The sequence below is a fragment of the Peromyscus leucopus genome, chromosome 6 (genome assembly GCF_004664715.2).
Source record: "Peromyscus leucopus breed LL Stock chromosome 6, UCI_PerLeu_2.1, whole genome shotgun sequence".
Lineage (NCBI taxonomy): Eukaryota > Metazoa > Chordata > Mammalia > Rodentia > Cricetidae > Peromyscus > Peromyscus leucopus.
The window spans coordinates 56465821-56484194 of NC_051068.1; the positions used below are offsets into that span (position 1 = coordinate 56465821).

The 18374-nt window shown below is 44.9% G+C and overlaps 1 protein-coding gene across 1 annotated transcript in view; it reads left to right on the forward strand.

The window, feature by feature from the left end:
* C6H4orf45 (chromosome 6 C4orf45 homolog) overlaps nt 1–18374 on the forward strand; it is a 129472-nt gene that overhangs the window by 100382 nt on the left and 10716 nt on the right. Inside the window, exon 4 of the mRNA XM_037206677.1 lies at nt 14566–14752. Coding sequence (XP_037062572.1) covers nt 14566–14752 — 187 coding nt within the window. The remainder of the gene's footprint in view (nt 1–14565; nt 14753–18374) is intronic.

Genomic DNA, 18374 nt, shown 5'->3' on the forward strand with positions numbered 1-18374 from the left:
GAGAAACCCTGTCTCAAAAAACAAAAAAGAAAGTTTAGCATTCACACATTTCCTTAGTGCCTATTTCACTTGCTTCTAAGTACAGCAGTTAAAAAAAAAATGCTTATTCATATCCCTGCGTGTGTCTTTGTCTACATGACACAGACATCTGGTAGGTCCCTGAGCACATACTGGATGCATGCTCACACTGTAAAATCTGGCTAAGGCATCTATTATTTAATGACAGGAACAACAAACATCGATGACACCGAGAAAAACAACAACAATAAAACAAAACCTGAGGGAGCAGCTTGCCAAGAAGCCAGGTCATCACACCCAAGGGTCACAGTACAGATGCATGTCACCCTTTGCACAAGGTACACATACACAGGTGAACAGCTTCTGGACCCTTGGGGCCATCAGTTGTCTCACCTTGTCTTCTGGGTCCTTCAGTTGTCCCATCTTGTCTTCTGGGTCCTTCAGTTGTCCCATCTTGTCTTCTGGGTCCTTCAGTTGTCCCATCTTGTCTTCTGGGTCCTTCAGTTGTCTCACCTTGTCTTCTGGGTCCTTCAGTTGTCCCATCTTGTCTTCTGGGTCCTTCAGTTGTCCCACCTTGTCTTCTGGGTCCTTCAGTTGTCTCACCTTGTCTCAATTTTTGAGTCAGTATTACCTTTTTGGCCTTATATTAAATAGGTTGTTAAACTCAAAGATAGATGCTTGGTTTTTCCAGCATCCTGAAGCCCAATCATAAAACAAGTATCGCACATGCCTTCAAGAGAATTCTGTAAGCCACCCAGGATTTTGCCCATTAAGCACAGCTTCTTGGTATGGTGGACTAGCAGAGCTGGAAATATTGCTCAGCAGTTAAAAGCATTTGCTGCACCTACAGAGGACCTGGGTCCAGTTCCCAACACCCATATGAATGCTCTCAAACATCTTTAACTCCAGTTCTGGGTAATCCGACACCCTCTTCTGGCTCCTTGTGCACATGGCATGCATGTGGTACATACACATACATTTAGGTAAAACAAAAATAGATATAGAAGAAGGAGGAGGAGCTTCTTGGGGCTGGAGAGATGGTTCAGTGGTTAATTAAGAACACTTGTTGTTCTTGCAAAGGACCAGAGTTCAGCTCCAACCACCACATTAGGAAGCCCACAACTGCCTATAACTCTAGCTCCAGTGCCCTCTTCTGGTTTCCAAGGGCAACATTACCCACATGCACATATACACATAGACACACATTGTAGGTGGAGTTTTCCTGTCCAACCACCTGCTCCCAAATAACCAGCAGCTGCTTCCCAAATAACTGACTCAGAGACTAAATATAAATTATAAATGCTCAGCCAATAGCTCAGGCATGTTATTAACTAGCTCCTACAACTTAACCCATTTCTATTAATCTATGTCCTGCCCTAAGGCTTCTGGCTTTTACCTCTGTCCCTTTTGTGTGTCCGACTCGTTCTCCGTCTGGCAGACGACTCCTCTCACTCTGCCCTTCCTCCTCCCAGCATTCTCTCTGTCTCAGGCTGTCTTGCCCAATCTCTTCCTGTCCAGCTATTGGCCAATCAACTTTTTACTAACAATGAGAGCAATACATATTTACAGTGTACAAAGATTGTTCTACAGCAACACATAGACACCTAAATTGAAAAAAAAATAAAATAAAATAAATCACCTTTAAAAAGAAAGTCGCTTCTTTCTCTTTCCACTAGGCTATATTTATTCTAGGATAACTCCTTTGCATTTATGTTTCCCTACCAGTAACTGTATGTTATGAATATCTACAACCCTTCATGGGTTTTTCGTTGTTGTTGTTGTTGTTTTTTGTTTGCTTGTTTGGTTGGTTTTTCGAGACAGGGTTTCTCTATGTAGCTTTGCGCCTTTCCTGGAACTCTCTTTGTAGACCAGGCTGGCCTCGAACTCACAGAGATCCGCCTGCCGCTGCCTCCCGAGTGCTGGGATTAAAAGCGTGGGCCACCACCGCCCGGCCTCCCTTTATGTTTTTAAGTAATGTCTATGATAGCCTGTAACTGGAGGGGAGTTTCTGTCTTGCCAGCAACTCCCAAATACCCAGCAGCCACTGCCCAAATGCTTGGCCAGTAGCTCGGGTTTATTACTAACTAGCTCTTACACTTAAATTAACCCATAATTGTTACCTATGTTTAGTCACGTGGCTTGGTACCTTTTCCCAGTACAACCTTCTCATCTTGCTTCCTCTGCATCTGATTGGTGACTCCTGACTCCACCCTTCTCCTTCCCATCGCTCTCAGTTTGGCTTTCTTACTTAACTTCCTGCCCAGCTACTGGCCTGTCAGCTTTTTATTAATCAATGAGAGTAAGACATATTCATAGTGCAGAAAAGGATTGTTCCACAGCAATAGGCTGTTGATCAAGGATCAAATAAGTGTTATCCCAGGGAGAAAAGATGAAATGTTTAGGGAGCAGTGTACAGCATAAATCATAAATGATTTCAAGGTGGTGATTCAAGATGGAAAGTCAACTAAAATAAAAAAGTCGGACTCAACCCTCTTACACTGTGTGTGACGCTAATCTAGAGCATCCTGAAATCCCTTTCTACCCTTCAAAGCCCCTGCTCCTGAGAAGGGCTGGGTGATGGTGCCTGGCTGTATTCAACCCCAGCCTGGTCTCTGGTGGTGGGATGAATAGCACCCACACTAAGGTTAGGGAGGATCTTCTCAAGCAGCCAGCGTCTCTGAAATCGTACCCCATCTGTTGCTGTTCATCACGGCACCTCCCCTCCCCGCCCCATCCACCTGTGCAGAAGGCTAAGCTGGAAAAGGAAGATATGAAGGAACTCATCTTGAAGCTCTCCCTGAGGGGATCTGATGACTAAGTGTGGGCTGCACTACAGATGCAAAAAGATCCTTGGAAATAAAGGTCTTCTTCTAAGTGTTCCAAGCAGAGAACAGAGGGAAAATTATTACTTCCAGCAGTAGAAAGTACAAGCATTGATGACTCCTTCAGGAAGTGACCACTGAAGGAGCCACCCACTCAAGAAAACAGGTCCTTAGGGTCCTCAGCAATAGCCAGACATTCATGGACACACAAGTACCACTTCACGGTGCCTGTGGAAATTGCAGAGCCCCGAAGGGGAGTGTCTCTATTTGAAACTCAAGTGAGTAACTTACTGTGCTATGATTAGGTGGGAGGCTGAGTCACTGGAACTTAAAACAGTGACTTTTAAAATTTAACCTCCGAATCCAAAAAGACAGCCATTTAATGACTTATTAGAAGTATTTTTAGTCCACCAGACAGAACTCACAAGATGTGGGTCAGTGCAGCAGACAGAAGAGACAAGGTGGCCTCATGTACCATGGGTGCTGGGCACTCAGTGCTCCAGACTAACCAGCTATTTTAGTCAGCTTACGAAAACATCCATTTATGACAGCGATCTCTCTAACATACCAAGAGGTCACTGGATTATTTGGTCATGACTGAAAGCAGCCACAGGGTCCACAGTGGTCCCAGCTCATTACAGAAGGCTAGATGCGTAGAGCATGCACAGCCCATCCTCGAGGCCCCTCTTCAACACCCGGAATATTCTCTTTGACAGAAGTGTCCACATGAAAACCACGCTTGTCCTGTCGGTGTGAGACACTTACATAAGCGAGGGCCAGCCAGTCTTTCCCGGGCACGGAGGCCTAGTTACTCTCCTCAGCCCATTTCTTGACTTTCAAGCTGCTAGGGAAGAAAATGGTCATCTCTGAACCGGCAGTTGTAAAGGAAAATTTAAACACTGTTGTGTAATAAAAATAGTTTAAATAGTATAAGAAACAGTCCATTTAAAATCAGTTCCCCTGTTTTCTCCAAAACCTTCATTGTGTGCAGCATCACAGGCTCTCACTGGAGATAGGAAAAAAAAATACTTCTTTCTTTCTTTCTCTCTTTCTTTCATTCTTTCTTTCTTTTTTTTTTGTATTTTTGACATAAAAAATAGACTGTAAATGAGTTCTACGTCAGAAACCACTGAAGATACAGATGGCTATGGGAACCTAAGTAGTGGACTGGGGTGTGGCTTAGTGGTAGAGGACTTGCATAACAGGGATGAATTTCTTGGTTCAATCCTCAGACACACACACACACACACACACACACACACACACGAGAGAGAGAGAGAGAGAGAGAGAGAGAGAGAGAGAGAGAGAGAGAGGAGAGAGAGAGGAGAGGGAGAGCTGGACACACACACACACACACACACACGAGAGAGAGAGAGAGAGAAGAGAGAGAGAGAGAGAGAGAGAGAGAGAGGAGAGAGAGGAGAGAGAGAGGAGAGGGAGAGCTGGACACACACACACACACACACACGAGAGAGAGAGAGAGAGAGAGAGAGAGAGAGAGAGAGAGAGAGAGAGAGGAGAGAGAGAGGAGAGGGAGAGCTGGACACACACACACACACACACACACACACACACACACACAGTAATTTACTCACAATGTCATGAGGCAGGGGAGCATCCTCATGACATAACCAGGTATCATGGGCAGGCAGGTGGTCACAGTGTTCTGTGGAGGAAAGAAGAGTAGATAACTGTGGACAGACAGAGAGATGCTGTCTAGGAGAAACAGTGCTGTGCTACATTTACAAAGCCCCATGGGCATCCAGCAAGAGAGCATACAAGTGGAGAGAAGGGAATTCTAGCCACAGGAATCACATAGGAAAGGGGTGGAGGTGTGGAAGGAAGCCTTGCGACCTGCTCAGGAGGGACCGGCTAGATTGTTCCACAATGAAAGCTTTGTGCTTAGTTCTAGTAGACAATCAACTCTTTTTGTTTTTTTAATTTGGAAGTGAGGAAGTGAGGGCTAGGGAGGGGGCCCAGCAGGATTAGGTGCTTGCCTCCAAGCCTGGCAACCTGAGTTGGATCCACTGAACCTACATGGTAGAGAGAGCCAACTCCGAAAAGTCTTCCCCTGACCTGCCTCTACATGTGCACAATAACGCACATGCTTGCACACACATACTTGCACACACATGCACACAGGACAGGAAGTAAGACAGCGATACCAAATCCAGAAGATGCTGCAGCAGGACTAGGGTGGGAGCCTGATCTGCAGCCCTGGGGGGCTTCAAAGGACTCACCTACACACACGGCAGCAGCTAACCGTGGAGGGGCGGAGGAGAAGTGAGAGAAGAATGTAATTCTGATGGCTCGGGGCATGGGATTGTGTTACTCATCAGAACAGTCATCACAGGGAAGAAGAAACTTTAGGGGTGGATGGGGGGTAGAAAATGATGGCAGGATGAGTTGTGAAGCAGCACTCTATCATAATTGGATGAGTTCTTAAGCTAATGCCAAAGAATCTTTACTACGGGCTAGAGACTGTTTAAGTGTTAAGTATTAACTCATTTAGTGCTTATCAAGAGTAAATGCCACATACTACTATACCTGCTTTATGAGTGATTGCAAGGTTTGGAATGACAGCTCTAAGCTCCAGCGTTTCTGTATTTACAGTTTTCTCTAGGATCTCTGAAAAGTGAGAGCAAGACCTATGTATGATATGAGAGAAATTAGTGACAAGTCTAAACTATCATAGTGTCTGGATACTCATGTATCTCAATAAATGCTAGAAAGTATTGTGATTGTCATCTTTGAAATGCACTAGCACCAAGAAGCCGGCATTTTTAGACACATTATAGACCGAAAAGTACACATTTTTCATAGTAACATGTTGATTTTCATATTATAGTCACATATACTATTTCCTGGTTAGGTGGTGGGTGATAAGTGTATGAAAATATGAGACCTGAGTTGGCAAGATGTAAAGTGTCTGCCATGCAAATATGAGAACCTTGAGTTCAGTCTCTAGAACCCATGTTAAAGTAGGTGTAGTGTGCTTCTGTAATCTCAGTGCTCCTACTGGGAGGTGGGAGGTAGAGAGACAGGAGAACTCCTGGAGCTCAGGCCAGCTAGCCTGGCACCTGTAGAAGCAAACAGTAAGAAACTATTAAGGTACAAGGTAGGAATCAATACCCAAGTGTAGTTAGACTTTTCTCTTCTGCCTACCAGTTCCCAAATAAGCAACACAGAGGCTTAATATTATTTATAAATGCTCAGCCAATAGCTCACACTTGTTACTAGCTAACTCTTACACTCAAATGAATCCATAATTCTTATCTATGTCTAGTCATGTGGCTTGGTACCTTTTCTCAGTACAGCATGCTCATCTTGCTTCTCTGTGTTTGCTGGTGATTCTCTGACTCCTCCCTTCTTCCTCCTAGCATTCTCCTAGTCTGGCTTTCCTGCCTATCTTTGTCCTGTTCAGCTATTGGTCAGTAAGCTTGTTTATTAAACTGATCACATTGACAAATCTTCACATTGTACAAGGGATTATTCTACAGCATTTCCCCCTTCTTGTCTATTAAAAAGAAAGTTTTTAACTTTAACGTGGTAAAATTATATATAACAAGAACAGTTATCAAGTAAGAATTACAATTACAATATTGAGTCTATTTGTATTTGGCAAAATTAGAGAAAATATTATCTATCATATCTTGGTGACTCTAAAGTTTTATACCTAATTTGCTTTTTATCATAACTAAGGAAAACTTTAACCATGGCCATCTAGTCTTCAGCTCCATCAAAGTCCCCAAAAGGGTGAAATGTTACGTAACAACAGGGACATTTCACTGCCTGGACAGTTACCCAAAGTTCTGTAACATTCAGGCATCCACCTCTGGCCTATAGGCCTAGCATATCTGATAGACTTTCCTGTGAAGCAGGGGATTCTGAATGAAGGACTGTCCCACCTTGTCTTGGCAAAGTTTGGCAGTCATCTTCTTTTGCATCCTGCTGGTCCAGTTTGGACAGTATCTGTCAGCAATTGAGGCAAGGGCAGTATCTTTGCCCACGTGGATTGCTTTCACCACAAAGAGAATAAACTCCATGCACAGTTTCTTCAATGCCATCATCTTCTCTGAAGTAGATTGGTCTGCCAGGTGCAGATGTGCCTCACTGTCATGAAAAGCCTTAGGTTATTAAACATATTAAATGCCACATTCTGTAGGTCTTTGAAGTGTCTGAAGACCATCTATCAATCTAAATATATCTGTGTATGACCTTGAAAACAGACCTAACATGACTATAAGTTTGACTATTAAGATAACTATTAATTTGTATTTTTAATTATACATTACATTTTTAAAAATGAGTTACATAAATACAATACCCCAAACTAGAGTAGAAACATAATATAGTATAACAGAAATAGCTTTAAATTTGCATCAATAAATCAAAATCCATACCAATGTAAAATATCCTGAGATTACTAGCTGTTTTTTTAATTAAAGTAGATTCAATAATCTACCCTTTTATCCTATCATTCCTATATCATATCCCCCCTTTTTTTCTTTAGAAAGGGATATTTGAATTTAACTTTTTATTGACCAATAACAACTTGTAACCAACCCCCCTTAAATGATAATAAACATCCATAACCCAATTTTGGGGAATGTGGGCATAGTTCTCTAGACTACTTCCTGTTGATTGGGGGCACTGGTAATCTTTGGGAGACTCTGAGAAAATTTAGGATTATGGTCAAGTCCTGACTGGAATAGTCTTTGAGGCTGGATCATCTCAGCCAGTTGCCTTGAAACTGTTCTGGATGCAGAACTCAGAGGAAACTGTAACAGAGGTGCTCTGAGATGTTGGATCATCTGGGCCATCTGCTCCCATTGGAGAATTTGGTGGGGTGGGGGTGGGAGTGGGGGTGGGGGGTGTCTTCCTTGATGAAACCTGATTTTTCTTAACCTAGAATGAATCCATAGCCTCTCATTATCTGTGGAAACAAAAACATAACCCCTCTCCCAAAGGAACATATATTTTGAAGTCAAGATATTTTAAAAATATATAGGTTGGTTTAATCTATCAGTTTTCATTATCCAGTGTCTTTTAGCAGTTATCATTTGTTCATTGACAGTCAAAAAGTCTAAAGACTGTAGCAGGAATCTTAACAGTTCTTATTAATAAAATCAAACCTGAGGCCAGTTATTGGGGTGAACACTGGAAGATCAGAGAGACAGAACAAGCCACAGCTACCTCACCTCGCCAGTTCCTCGGCTGATCTTGTTTCCTCAGACTGGAAGCCTTTGAATCCTCATCTGAATGGGTCTCAGTTGAACTGTTGCTCAAAAGCCTAAAAGCTTAACCAGCCAAATGCTTCTAGTTTCTGGTCTTCACGCCTTATATATATTTTTTTCTACCATCACAGCCTGGCGTGTGTCACCATGCCTGGCTGTTTCCAATGTGGCCTTGAACTCACAGGGATCCAGAGGGATTTCTACCTCTGGAATGCTAGGATTAAAGGCGTGAGTGCCACCATTTTCTAGCCTTTGTATCTAGTGGCTGTTCTGTCTCTGACCCCAGATAAGTTTATTAGGGTGCACAATATTTTGGGGAACACAATACCACCACATAACACAACACATAGGATCCAGACTCTGTTTATTTCCCATCTTTACATGGCTCTTCATACAGATTTCTTTATTACTCTATTTCTTCTTAAGGACTTTATTGTTTTAAAACTATATTTTTTAATCTAAGGCTGTATATATTCTTTCTCTTCTCTCTTCCCAAGCCTATGTCATTTTTTTTTTAAAACACAGTGTAACCTGTTTAGAGGTGTATTTTTTTTTCTTTCTGAACCTGTCTTTATTGTATATTTGTATTGTTTTTTGATCCTATGAGACATTAAACTGCTAAGTGGTATGGCCAGGACCAAAGCAGTGGTTTTGGCCCCTGCTCTGCCCCTCTTGGTTTTCTGAGAGCCTAGCTTCATGGAGAAGGTACCAATGAGAGTCACGCTTATTGCCCCAACCCTGGGAAGTTGTGGGGTCCCTGCTGCCACCAAATAGCATGTCTCCTGCTGCCCATAAACACTGTTTAGGAGTTTGGCAGCAGAGCCTCTCCAAAGAGCCACCCATTTTTTTCATTAGCACTGAGTCTGGAAGCCGTCTCTTAAAGGAGCCATACCTCTGTTCACTGCCAGCACACAGAGCCAATCAGAGAAAAGACAGGTTCAAAGAAGCTGCCCTTGACTCCATTTTTGTATGTTTAGAATCCCTTTTTAAGCCTTTTTAGGTCTCATGTGGAAATTCCCGTTCCACGTTGGGCCCCCATTTGTAAATGGTGGTTTCCCTGTCCTGTAGTCGCTCTTAAATAATCACTCAGAGGTTTATATTAATTATAAATGCTTGGCCAATAACTCAGGCTTGCTACTAACTAGCTCTTACAACTTAACCCATTTCTATTAACTCATGTACTACCCCAAGGCTCATGGCCTTTACTTCTATCCCATTCTGTATGTCTGACTCATTCTCCATCTGGCCAGTGACCCCTCTGATTCAGCCCTTTTTCACCCCCCTTCTTCATTCCATCCTTCTCAGTTTGGCTTTCCCACCTAACTTTATCCTGTTCAGCTATTGGCCATTCAGTTTGTTTATTAAACCAATCACAGCGGCAGATCTGCACAGTGTACAAAGGGATTTTTTTTTTTCCTGGGCAAACAGCAAGAGGTTTATTGATGTGGCCGTACAGTCGGGCTACTCTCCTCCCAAGAGCAAGAGCCCTGCCCTACTGCAGCCACATAGGTACTTTTAAAGGAAAAGGAAAACCCACAAAAGCCATAAGATTACAATCCCCATGCAATTTTGTTCCGGTTGGTTCATGTCTAGGGGCTACTTTCACAAGATTATGGCCTAATCACAGGGTAGGTACAATCATGCCCACATGCACAATTTTCCTCGGAACCTCTGGGGGGTATCAGGGCAGGAGTGAAGGTTACACAAAGGTTACAGTGGTCTTTCCTGGAATACTTGCAATTATCCCAGTCACAGTTGAGCAACATATCTTAACAGAAATCTCCATATATTGTGGTAAGGGTGGTTGAGTAATGGCTGAGTCAGTTTGCCCTTGGAACTAGATTTTTAGTTCCTCATTCTTCTGGGGCTTGGGGGGGGTGTAAGCCTGAAGGGTTAGGGTCTTTCAATATGATATTCTGTAACTGTGTGGTCATGACATGGGTGTGTGGGTTCACGCGGGTCTGTGAAATGAAGACTGAGAGGCATCTTAAGAATGAATCTAGCCTTTCATGGCTGCAGGGGGGTTCAGCCTCAAAGGACTAAAGCACTATCTCTTTGCGTAGGGCAGTTTTATTTCTCTCCAAAACAGTTTGGCCAGTTAATTTCCATATGCTCAAAACAACCTGTAAGGGGCTCCCAACAATACAATGCCAAGTGCAAATTCCTCGATTTCTCAGGTGAAGGGTTCACAACGCGGTTCCATCTACGGGGCGGACGCTTCCGTCCACCCACTTCCGCATCAAGAGCGTCCCATAGCTAGGATACTGGTGGGCCCGGATGTCCCGGGCCAAGGGGTCTCGAGTGATCAGAGTCCCGTGACGTTGCATGGTGATGCAAGCGCGCGGCACCACTATGTGCCCTACGTACACACGTAGAGTAGTGACGTGACCTGGCCACGCCCCCAGCCGGTTTTAAAAGCACGGCGCCATATTCCCCAGCCCCCTTCTCCACGCACGTGTCTCTCCCACAGGCCTGCGCACTTTCTATCCTCTGTTTCTAATAAACTCTATAAGCGGATTCTGTCGTGTTTCGTGACGTTCCTTGCAGGGTAAGAACACAACGCAGCCAGAAAACTAACATCAGGTACCATGGTTTTCTGGTTTTCCTGAACCATGTTTTGCATAGGCCTTTTTATCCTTGGGAAACAGGATTCACATGGAGGGCAACAAGGGAAGCCAAAGGTGTCTGCTAAACAAAAGATGGATTAGGGCTAGGTGCTACTCTCTGGAGCCAGGCCAGGCGCAGCTCAGCAGGAACACCATCACAACATTCACTTTTTAGGGGAAAGTATCATCTTCTTGTCTCCATTCCCATGCTCTCCAGGACAGTTTGAATTATCCTGGGTCAGATGGGCTCAAGACTGGCCACTCACACCATAAAGTAGGCTGGACAAGGCCTGTATAGACTTGCTGGCTCCACTGGACATTTACTGAGATGCTCACCCAAATGTAAACATCTGGCTGACGGAGGCCAGGAGGGAACATCTGGGTCCCTAAGAGGTGTCCTGGAAACATTGCCATTTGAAAGGCAACACTGGTGGCCACTGGTTTATAGATGAAGAAACCAAGTGCCAAAGGAAGGTCAAGCAGAGCCAGGACTCAAGTGAGAGTGCTCACTCCTCAGCTACTAAGATGTCAGGATTCCTCAGAGACACCACCTGACTTCTCATAGAGGTCCATGATCAGGTGAGGATGGGTGTCCTTCAGAGCTCGGTAGACTCGGTCTTTGCAGGCCCTGGTCCAGGACCGGCTGAGGCTGAAGAGCTTCCTCATCTTGTCTTGGTTGGTGGCTTCAGCCCGCACCGCCTCATACTCCTCTTCACTCAGCACAGCACCATGCAGGCTGTCCAAGACAGGGTCCACTGATGTCACTCGGGCCACCAGCTGCTCCCGATGCTGGTCCAGGAAGTGTAGTGAGGCAGAAGATTCTTTGTGGGCTGCAGGGATCATGGGTGGTGCAGGCCCGAGGTCCCCTGGTTTCAACAAGGCTTCCCATATGAGATTCATATGCTTCTGTACAAAGGGATTTTTCCACAGCACCCAAGGTCATCTTTGGACTGACAGACCAATGACATGGCACATGCATGCTAACGCGTGCACACACACACACACACACACACACACACACACACACACACACACACACGGACACACGGACATGCCCACATGCACATGAGTACACACACACACAAACTCATGCTAGAAATATGACTCAGCAGTTAAGAGCATTTGGTGCTTTTGCAGAGGACCTGGGTTTGGCTCTCAGAACCCACAGGATAGCTTACAACCATCTGTAGCTCCAGTCCCAAAAAAAATCCGATGCTCTCTTCTGGCTTCTGTAGGTCCTGCATTACAATCACAGGAAAAACACTCAAATACACAAAATTTTTAATCTTAGAAAGAAAAAAATGAGTGTTAACAGGGAAGAAAATTAAATTATTTTTTAGTAAATCCAAAAGAATATAAATGAGGTTGAAGAGCTGGTTCAGCAGGTAAGCTATTTGCTGCCCAGCCTGATGACCTGAGATCGATCTCTGGGACCCACATGGCAGAAGAAGGGAACAGACTTCTTCAAGCTGTCCATGCACCATGGCACACATGGACACACAAAGAAATAAATGTACTTGAAAAATATGTAAATGAAATCACCTGAGAAGTCAGAACTGCTGGAGAGAAGAGATTTGGAAACACAAACTACAAGGACTCCCTGAGGAGGACAAGGCTCATCATCACAGTGCGGCCGGGCTACCAGACTAGAAAGTGTGCAGAAGAATCAGTCCAGCAGACAGGAGGGTGATGCCAAGAGCCACCACGGTGCACTAAGGGGAACGCAAGGCCAAGTGCAACGTGTGGAGGAGGGACACAGGAGACACAGCCGATCGCCTTTAGATGAGTCTCCTTTTCCTCAACGTCGTTGGGGACACTTTAGAAATGCTGGAGGAAGCCGGGCGGTGGTGGCGCACGCCTTTAATCCCAGCACTCGGGAGGCAGAGGCAGGCGGAGCTCTGTGAGTTTGAGGCCAGCCTGGTCTACAAACTGAGTTCCAGGAAAGGCGCAAAGCTACACAGAGAAACCCTGTCTCGAAAAACCAAAAAAAAAAAAAAAAAAAAAAAAATGCTGGAGGAAGGACCTTCAAAAATATGCTTGTAGAAAACATTGACAAAAAGAAAAACAAACACAAAACAACCAGTGCCCATGATCCTCAAGATGTGTGAGGTTGAGCTGCCTGTACTTTTTCTTCATACCTCCAGGCAGGCTTGAATACCACCTGCCTTAAAAGACAAGAGCCATGAGAAACAGATACCTACCGATCACGGGAGGTGGAACACAGGTTTGAAGACCTTGGGAAAGCCACATACACAGAGAAATGTCATAGTTAACCTGTTTTGAAATCCCCGGAAAAGCTCCTTTCTAAGAATTTTCAGTTTTTAAGAGCTGATTTTACATATAAACATCTCTGTCTCATGGGCATTTGTCAAAAGTAAATCAGCAGCAGTTATCCAATATCATGGCTATTGGTAGGGTAAGAAGTTGGGGCCAAGAGCAGCTGAAAATCTTAAAGGGAAGAACCAGAGAACAGGATGTACATAAAAGATGTGTAAGAAGTGTCAGCACATCTCTAGGAAACTAGAAGGCTGTATGCCTGTGAAGGACAGTGTCAGCAAGGCCTAAGATCATCCTGGGCTTTCACTTAAACTATTATGCAAAAGAGTAAGCAAGGGCTTTCATTGTAATCTGCCTGCCGGGACATGGACATAGACCTCAACACATAAGAAGACCAGAAGCCCCAATGGGTCAAGGCATTTCTCAAATTCTCTGGCCATCACCACTGGCTGACCATTGAACTACCTGAGCAGAAACTTCAGGGGACACATATGGCACTTTTAATACCATCAGAATCATCACTGGGCAACAGCATTGCCACTGCCAAAGCCAGTAAATATTCAGGAAGCTCAGCAGAATTCAGAATGATAAACAGATCCATAGCTGCACACGCCAGGTCAAACCTGAATGGCAAATGCAAAGATAGAATATGGAAAACGGCTAAAAGATGGTGACATCATGTATAGAGACTCAAAAACTGACTTCTCAGCTGAAACTATAGAGACCAAAGCCATGGAAAGGTGTGGGACACCTCCTTCTGTGTTGTTCACCAGAGAGGTCCCCCAAACTGCACAGGCCAACAGGCCAATGCTTTGGTTGTCCACCAGAACTAGACGAGACCCTGTTTCTGAAGGTGCCATGTCGTCGGGTTTCAGGACGCGAAGAAATCAAGCTGTAACGGAGCCAGTGCTTCCTCCCTGCGGGCTAGGTTTCAAGTGCTGGAAGGTAAGATGCAGGGTGCTGGGGGAGAAGAGCCATCAATCATCCAGCCAGCCGTAGACCTTACAAGCTTCACTACCAGCCTGCCAGGCAAGAAGTGCCCCTGGCATTAAAGTATGACTGTTGTGGAGATGACCAACCGTTTCCTGGTTGGACTAAAGCTGACTCCACAGGAGGAATTCAAGGCTGATACTGTAAACCTGACCCAAAGCCCATGGTTGGGAGATTTTCTTCCTAAAACATCTAAAGCTGCACTTGGTGGAGCTGCACTTTCCGGGTGTCCAAGAAACCTCAAAACCAGCAGTCACACGCCCAGCGGTCTCACCAGGTCTCGGCTTCCTCCTGCCCTGCAGTAGCTCCCGCATGTGGCTCTGACTGGGCTCCGGGGGCTATGGGGAGATGGCTGTGTTCATGACTTCTATCAGCTGCCTGTGGGGCGGGTAGGTCCTAGAAGGTCCAGCATCCGGACGTCTGGAGACGCAGAGTGGGGGAAACACCCAGAATCTTCTCAACGGGAGGCACACAGGCCAGGTTTTCAGATCTCCTTGGCCCTGTGGCTAAAAATGGCCTCAAACAGTGAGAAACAAACTAATGTCACCCACTGAAGACTGACCGCTGTTTCTAGATCTTTTTCCATATGACTCGACTAACCTGTTCCTATTGCAGGCAACCGAGGCCTTCAGTCCTGGATAAGCAGAGAGGATACAGTCGTGGCTTTCTTGCCTGGAATATGAGTGATTACGAAGACTCTGAACAGAGACACTCCAAAAGGGCTCTTCTTGTTCAAGAGAGTAAATCTCCAAGGCCCGTTCTGCCCATCAAGCTGCCCAAACTGCCAAGGAAGGAAGAGAAGGTAAGCTGCCATTTTTCTGAATCATTCCTAGACAAGTCATGCTGTAGTAGACTAGAGTGTCATTTGATTCTAATAGTTTCATAGTACCCTTGAACCTATCAAACCAGCCTGTAATCTAGAGTAGATTTCTTCTGTAAGTACACACTACATTGGGGAGCTGGGTATGAGTCTCACAGTGTAAGAAAACAGGAGGGTATGTGGTCCCATAACTAGAAATGTTTATCCACCACATGGCTTGACCTAGAGAGGATGGTCAGGCCCCTAATTTCCAAAAGCTGGGAAAACAGCCTGCAGGATGGAGGCAGACCTGTAACTCTTCTGACTTTCCCCTTAGTTATCTTCAGAATCTTAGCAAGTTGTGTAATTTCCTTACATGCTTTTTGTTTGTTTTTGTTTTTCGAGACAGGGTTTCTCTATGTAGTTTTGGTGCCTGTCCTGGATCTTGCTCTGTAGACCAGGCTGGCCTTGAACTCAGAGAGATCTGCCTGGCTCAGCCTCTCGAGTGCTGGGATTAAAGGCGTGCGCCACCCCTCCACCCCCCAACCTCCACCCCCCGGCTCTCCTTACATGCTTTTAAGAATAAATAAGATGGGGACCCAGCAGGAACTTTCCTGAAGAATCTGGAGCATGAACAATCAAGTACAGGATGTGTAAGTATATATCCCACTGCCATTTTCAGAGGTCTGTGTACAAACTAGTCTTCTCTCGGCTTTCTGTACGATCCCCCAGCACAGTGCACTTTGTCAGTGTCTGGTGTTTAATACAGAATTTGACAGAAAGCTTCTATGATAGAAAGGAAACTAGAATAGCTCACACCCATTCAGACGCCTGTTTTGTACATGGAGTGTCATCTTGCTTCCTTGAAGAGCCTTTGGAATGCAGTAGCACAGAACTTACCCTGTGTCCAGAGAGCCCCGCTCATCAGCCATCACTCTTTGAAGCTTTCTGTGAGGGAGCTGAATTGTTCTCTGGGAAGGTGCTGGCCCTAGGGACACTGTGTTGAAAATGGGAGCAGTTCAGGTGCTAACTTCCTCATGGGCTGACTTCTGGGAAGGCAATGATAGAGGTAATGACGGACGCCTGTGTAAAGGAGCGCTGGGTTAGTTATATGATTGGACTCGTTTTGAGTATGATCACACATTAGTTCCAAATGCCGCCCATCACCCACTAAATCTAAACGAAGCTTTTATGTTTTGCATTACAATTTTTGCTTAAAAGATTTTTTTTTTTACTCTTAAATGATTTAAAATTTACAGAGGAAATCTTGCAAGAACAGCGCAAAGACCTCCTTTTATGCTCTTCTCCCAGACCCATCAATTCATTCTACTTGCTTTGATGTATTTTCTCCCTCACTCTGCACATCTATGTGTACACACCCCACCCCGTGCACTATCTGGAGGCAATTGCAGACACAATGCCATTTTATCTCTAGATGCTTCAGGGAAGATTCCCTAAGAACAAAGATGTTCTCCCATATCTCCATGGTTACAGCTTGAAGATTTAGGTCTACAATTCATAATCAAATTTGACTGAGCCAAGACTTATGCGAGGGTCAGGCATCACAGTTAGTCATCTGCTAAGTTTCTTTGCGTCTGTGTCTCAGTCTTCATCTTTTGTGACACCCCTATCTTCGAAGGCGGTAGGAAAACTCAGGACGTTTTCTCAAGGTGGGTTTGTCTGCTGTCTCTACACAGGTTGACTCAGGTTGTGTGGCACATAGGAAACCCTGACAAATGGTGTGCCACCAGATGTGGGTTTAACTCATCCCCAGGGAGTACAGTTACATCCCTTCCTAAAAAAAAATTAAAAGTACTGTACCATTCAAAATAAACTTTGCGTCAGGCAGGCTTTCTCTTAACATTTCAGAATACATTAGCAACTCCTTATCCTCATGTGTGTTTTTGGAGGCTCCCAGAGTTGCGGTTATTTGAGAAAAACTTCCACCTTCTTTTGCATAACCCCTCTTCATGGTTGTAACTCCAAGCAATTGTTCTTACATATTCAAAAGCCGATAATGAATACAGCATGTGAAAAGCATCCACACGCCACCTCCCACTCAGGCAACGGTGAATGCTGGTAGTCATTACTGTGTTAGAGAGGCTGAGGGTCTGCCATGTCTCCCAGGCTAGCCTCAAACTCACTCTAGAGTTGAGGATGACCTTGAACTCCTGATTCCCCTGCCCTCACCTCAGAGTGATATAATTATAGCATGTGCCTCCATGCTGGCATATTTCGGAGTTGGAAATGGGATGTTTGTGCTATTGGATGTATTTCTCTGCTTACAAACTTGAAGGCTTAAATTACATTATTTGTAAAAAGTGCAACTTAGGGTATTTAACAGTATGAAGCATTCTTGTACACATTTACCTAGAATGCACTAACAAATGTTTTTGGAATTCAATTGGGCAAATTTGTTTCTCGTGCTAAATTCCTTTCTTTTTAAACATTACACACATCTCTCAAGTTCTGTCTTCTTTTCCATTTGTTATTCTTCCCTCTTGATTTTTTTTTTTACTTCCCAGTAAGCAGTAGTGACCTAAATGTTGTAAACCTTAGGGGCATAGACCGCTTTCGACGCCACTCACTTCTCCTCCACTCTCAGCCGGCCTGGATTCTCGAGGCCCTCCAAATTCCAACACACCATGCAACTCCAGTGGCTAATGTATTCCTTTTCCAAAAAACTGATTTCTTTTACTTGATGCATTCTTTCTGTCACTCCCTCACTGCCTCTGTGCTGGAGAACAGATCCTCGGATGCTAATGTGCGCCAGCCCAGTGGTGACTGAATTCAGATGCAGATTATGGGTCAGTAGGTCCGCAATGGGTTTGCCACTCGGCATTTCTGTCCAGCTCCCAGGCAACGCTGGCTGTTGATGGTCTGGGGACCTTGAGTCCTAGGGTGCCAGAGGACCTGACCATGAATTGAATTTGGAGACAGAACAGAAGGGAAGGCTGGACAAGGGGAAGGAGGAGACGGGGAGGGCCACGCTCATAGCCCTGGACTGTCTTCAGGAGAATCTAAGTGCTTCAGTATGGCCGTGTATTGGAGTGAGAAGAAGCTGGGTGCTGTGGTGTGTGCTGTGGTCTCAACTACTCAGGAGGCTGAAAGAAACTGGAGTCAGTTTTGGCGACACAGTGAGATCCTATTTCTTAAAAGTTAAGAAAAGGTGAACCAGTGGTGGTTAGGTAAATCTCAGCTACTCAGGAGCTTGAGGCAGGAGCCTGCCTGGATTATACTGAATTCAAGACCAGCCTGGGAAACTTAGTAAAACCCTGTTTCAAAATGAAAAATGAGGCTGGGGATATAATTCAGTGGTGCCGAGCATACTTGATGACCTAGGTTCAATCCCCAGTAACAGGGTGTGTGTACATGTACAGAGTACCTGGTGATGATGCTGAGGATGGATCAGCTATGTGGTGACATTTTATTTGTATGTTAATAACTAAAGTTTGCCTGGAGATCAGAGGAAATAGCAAGCCATTAACACAAAGTCAGGCAGTGATAGGACACGCCCTTAATCCCGATCACTTGGCAGGCAGGGGCTTTGTGTGTTCAAGGACACACTAGGGAACACAGCCAAGTGTGGTGACACACGCCTTTAATCCCAGTACCAACCATAGAG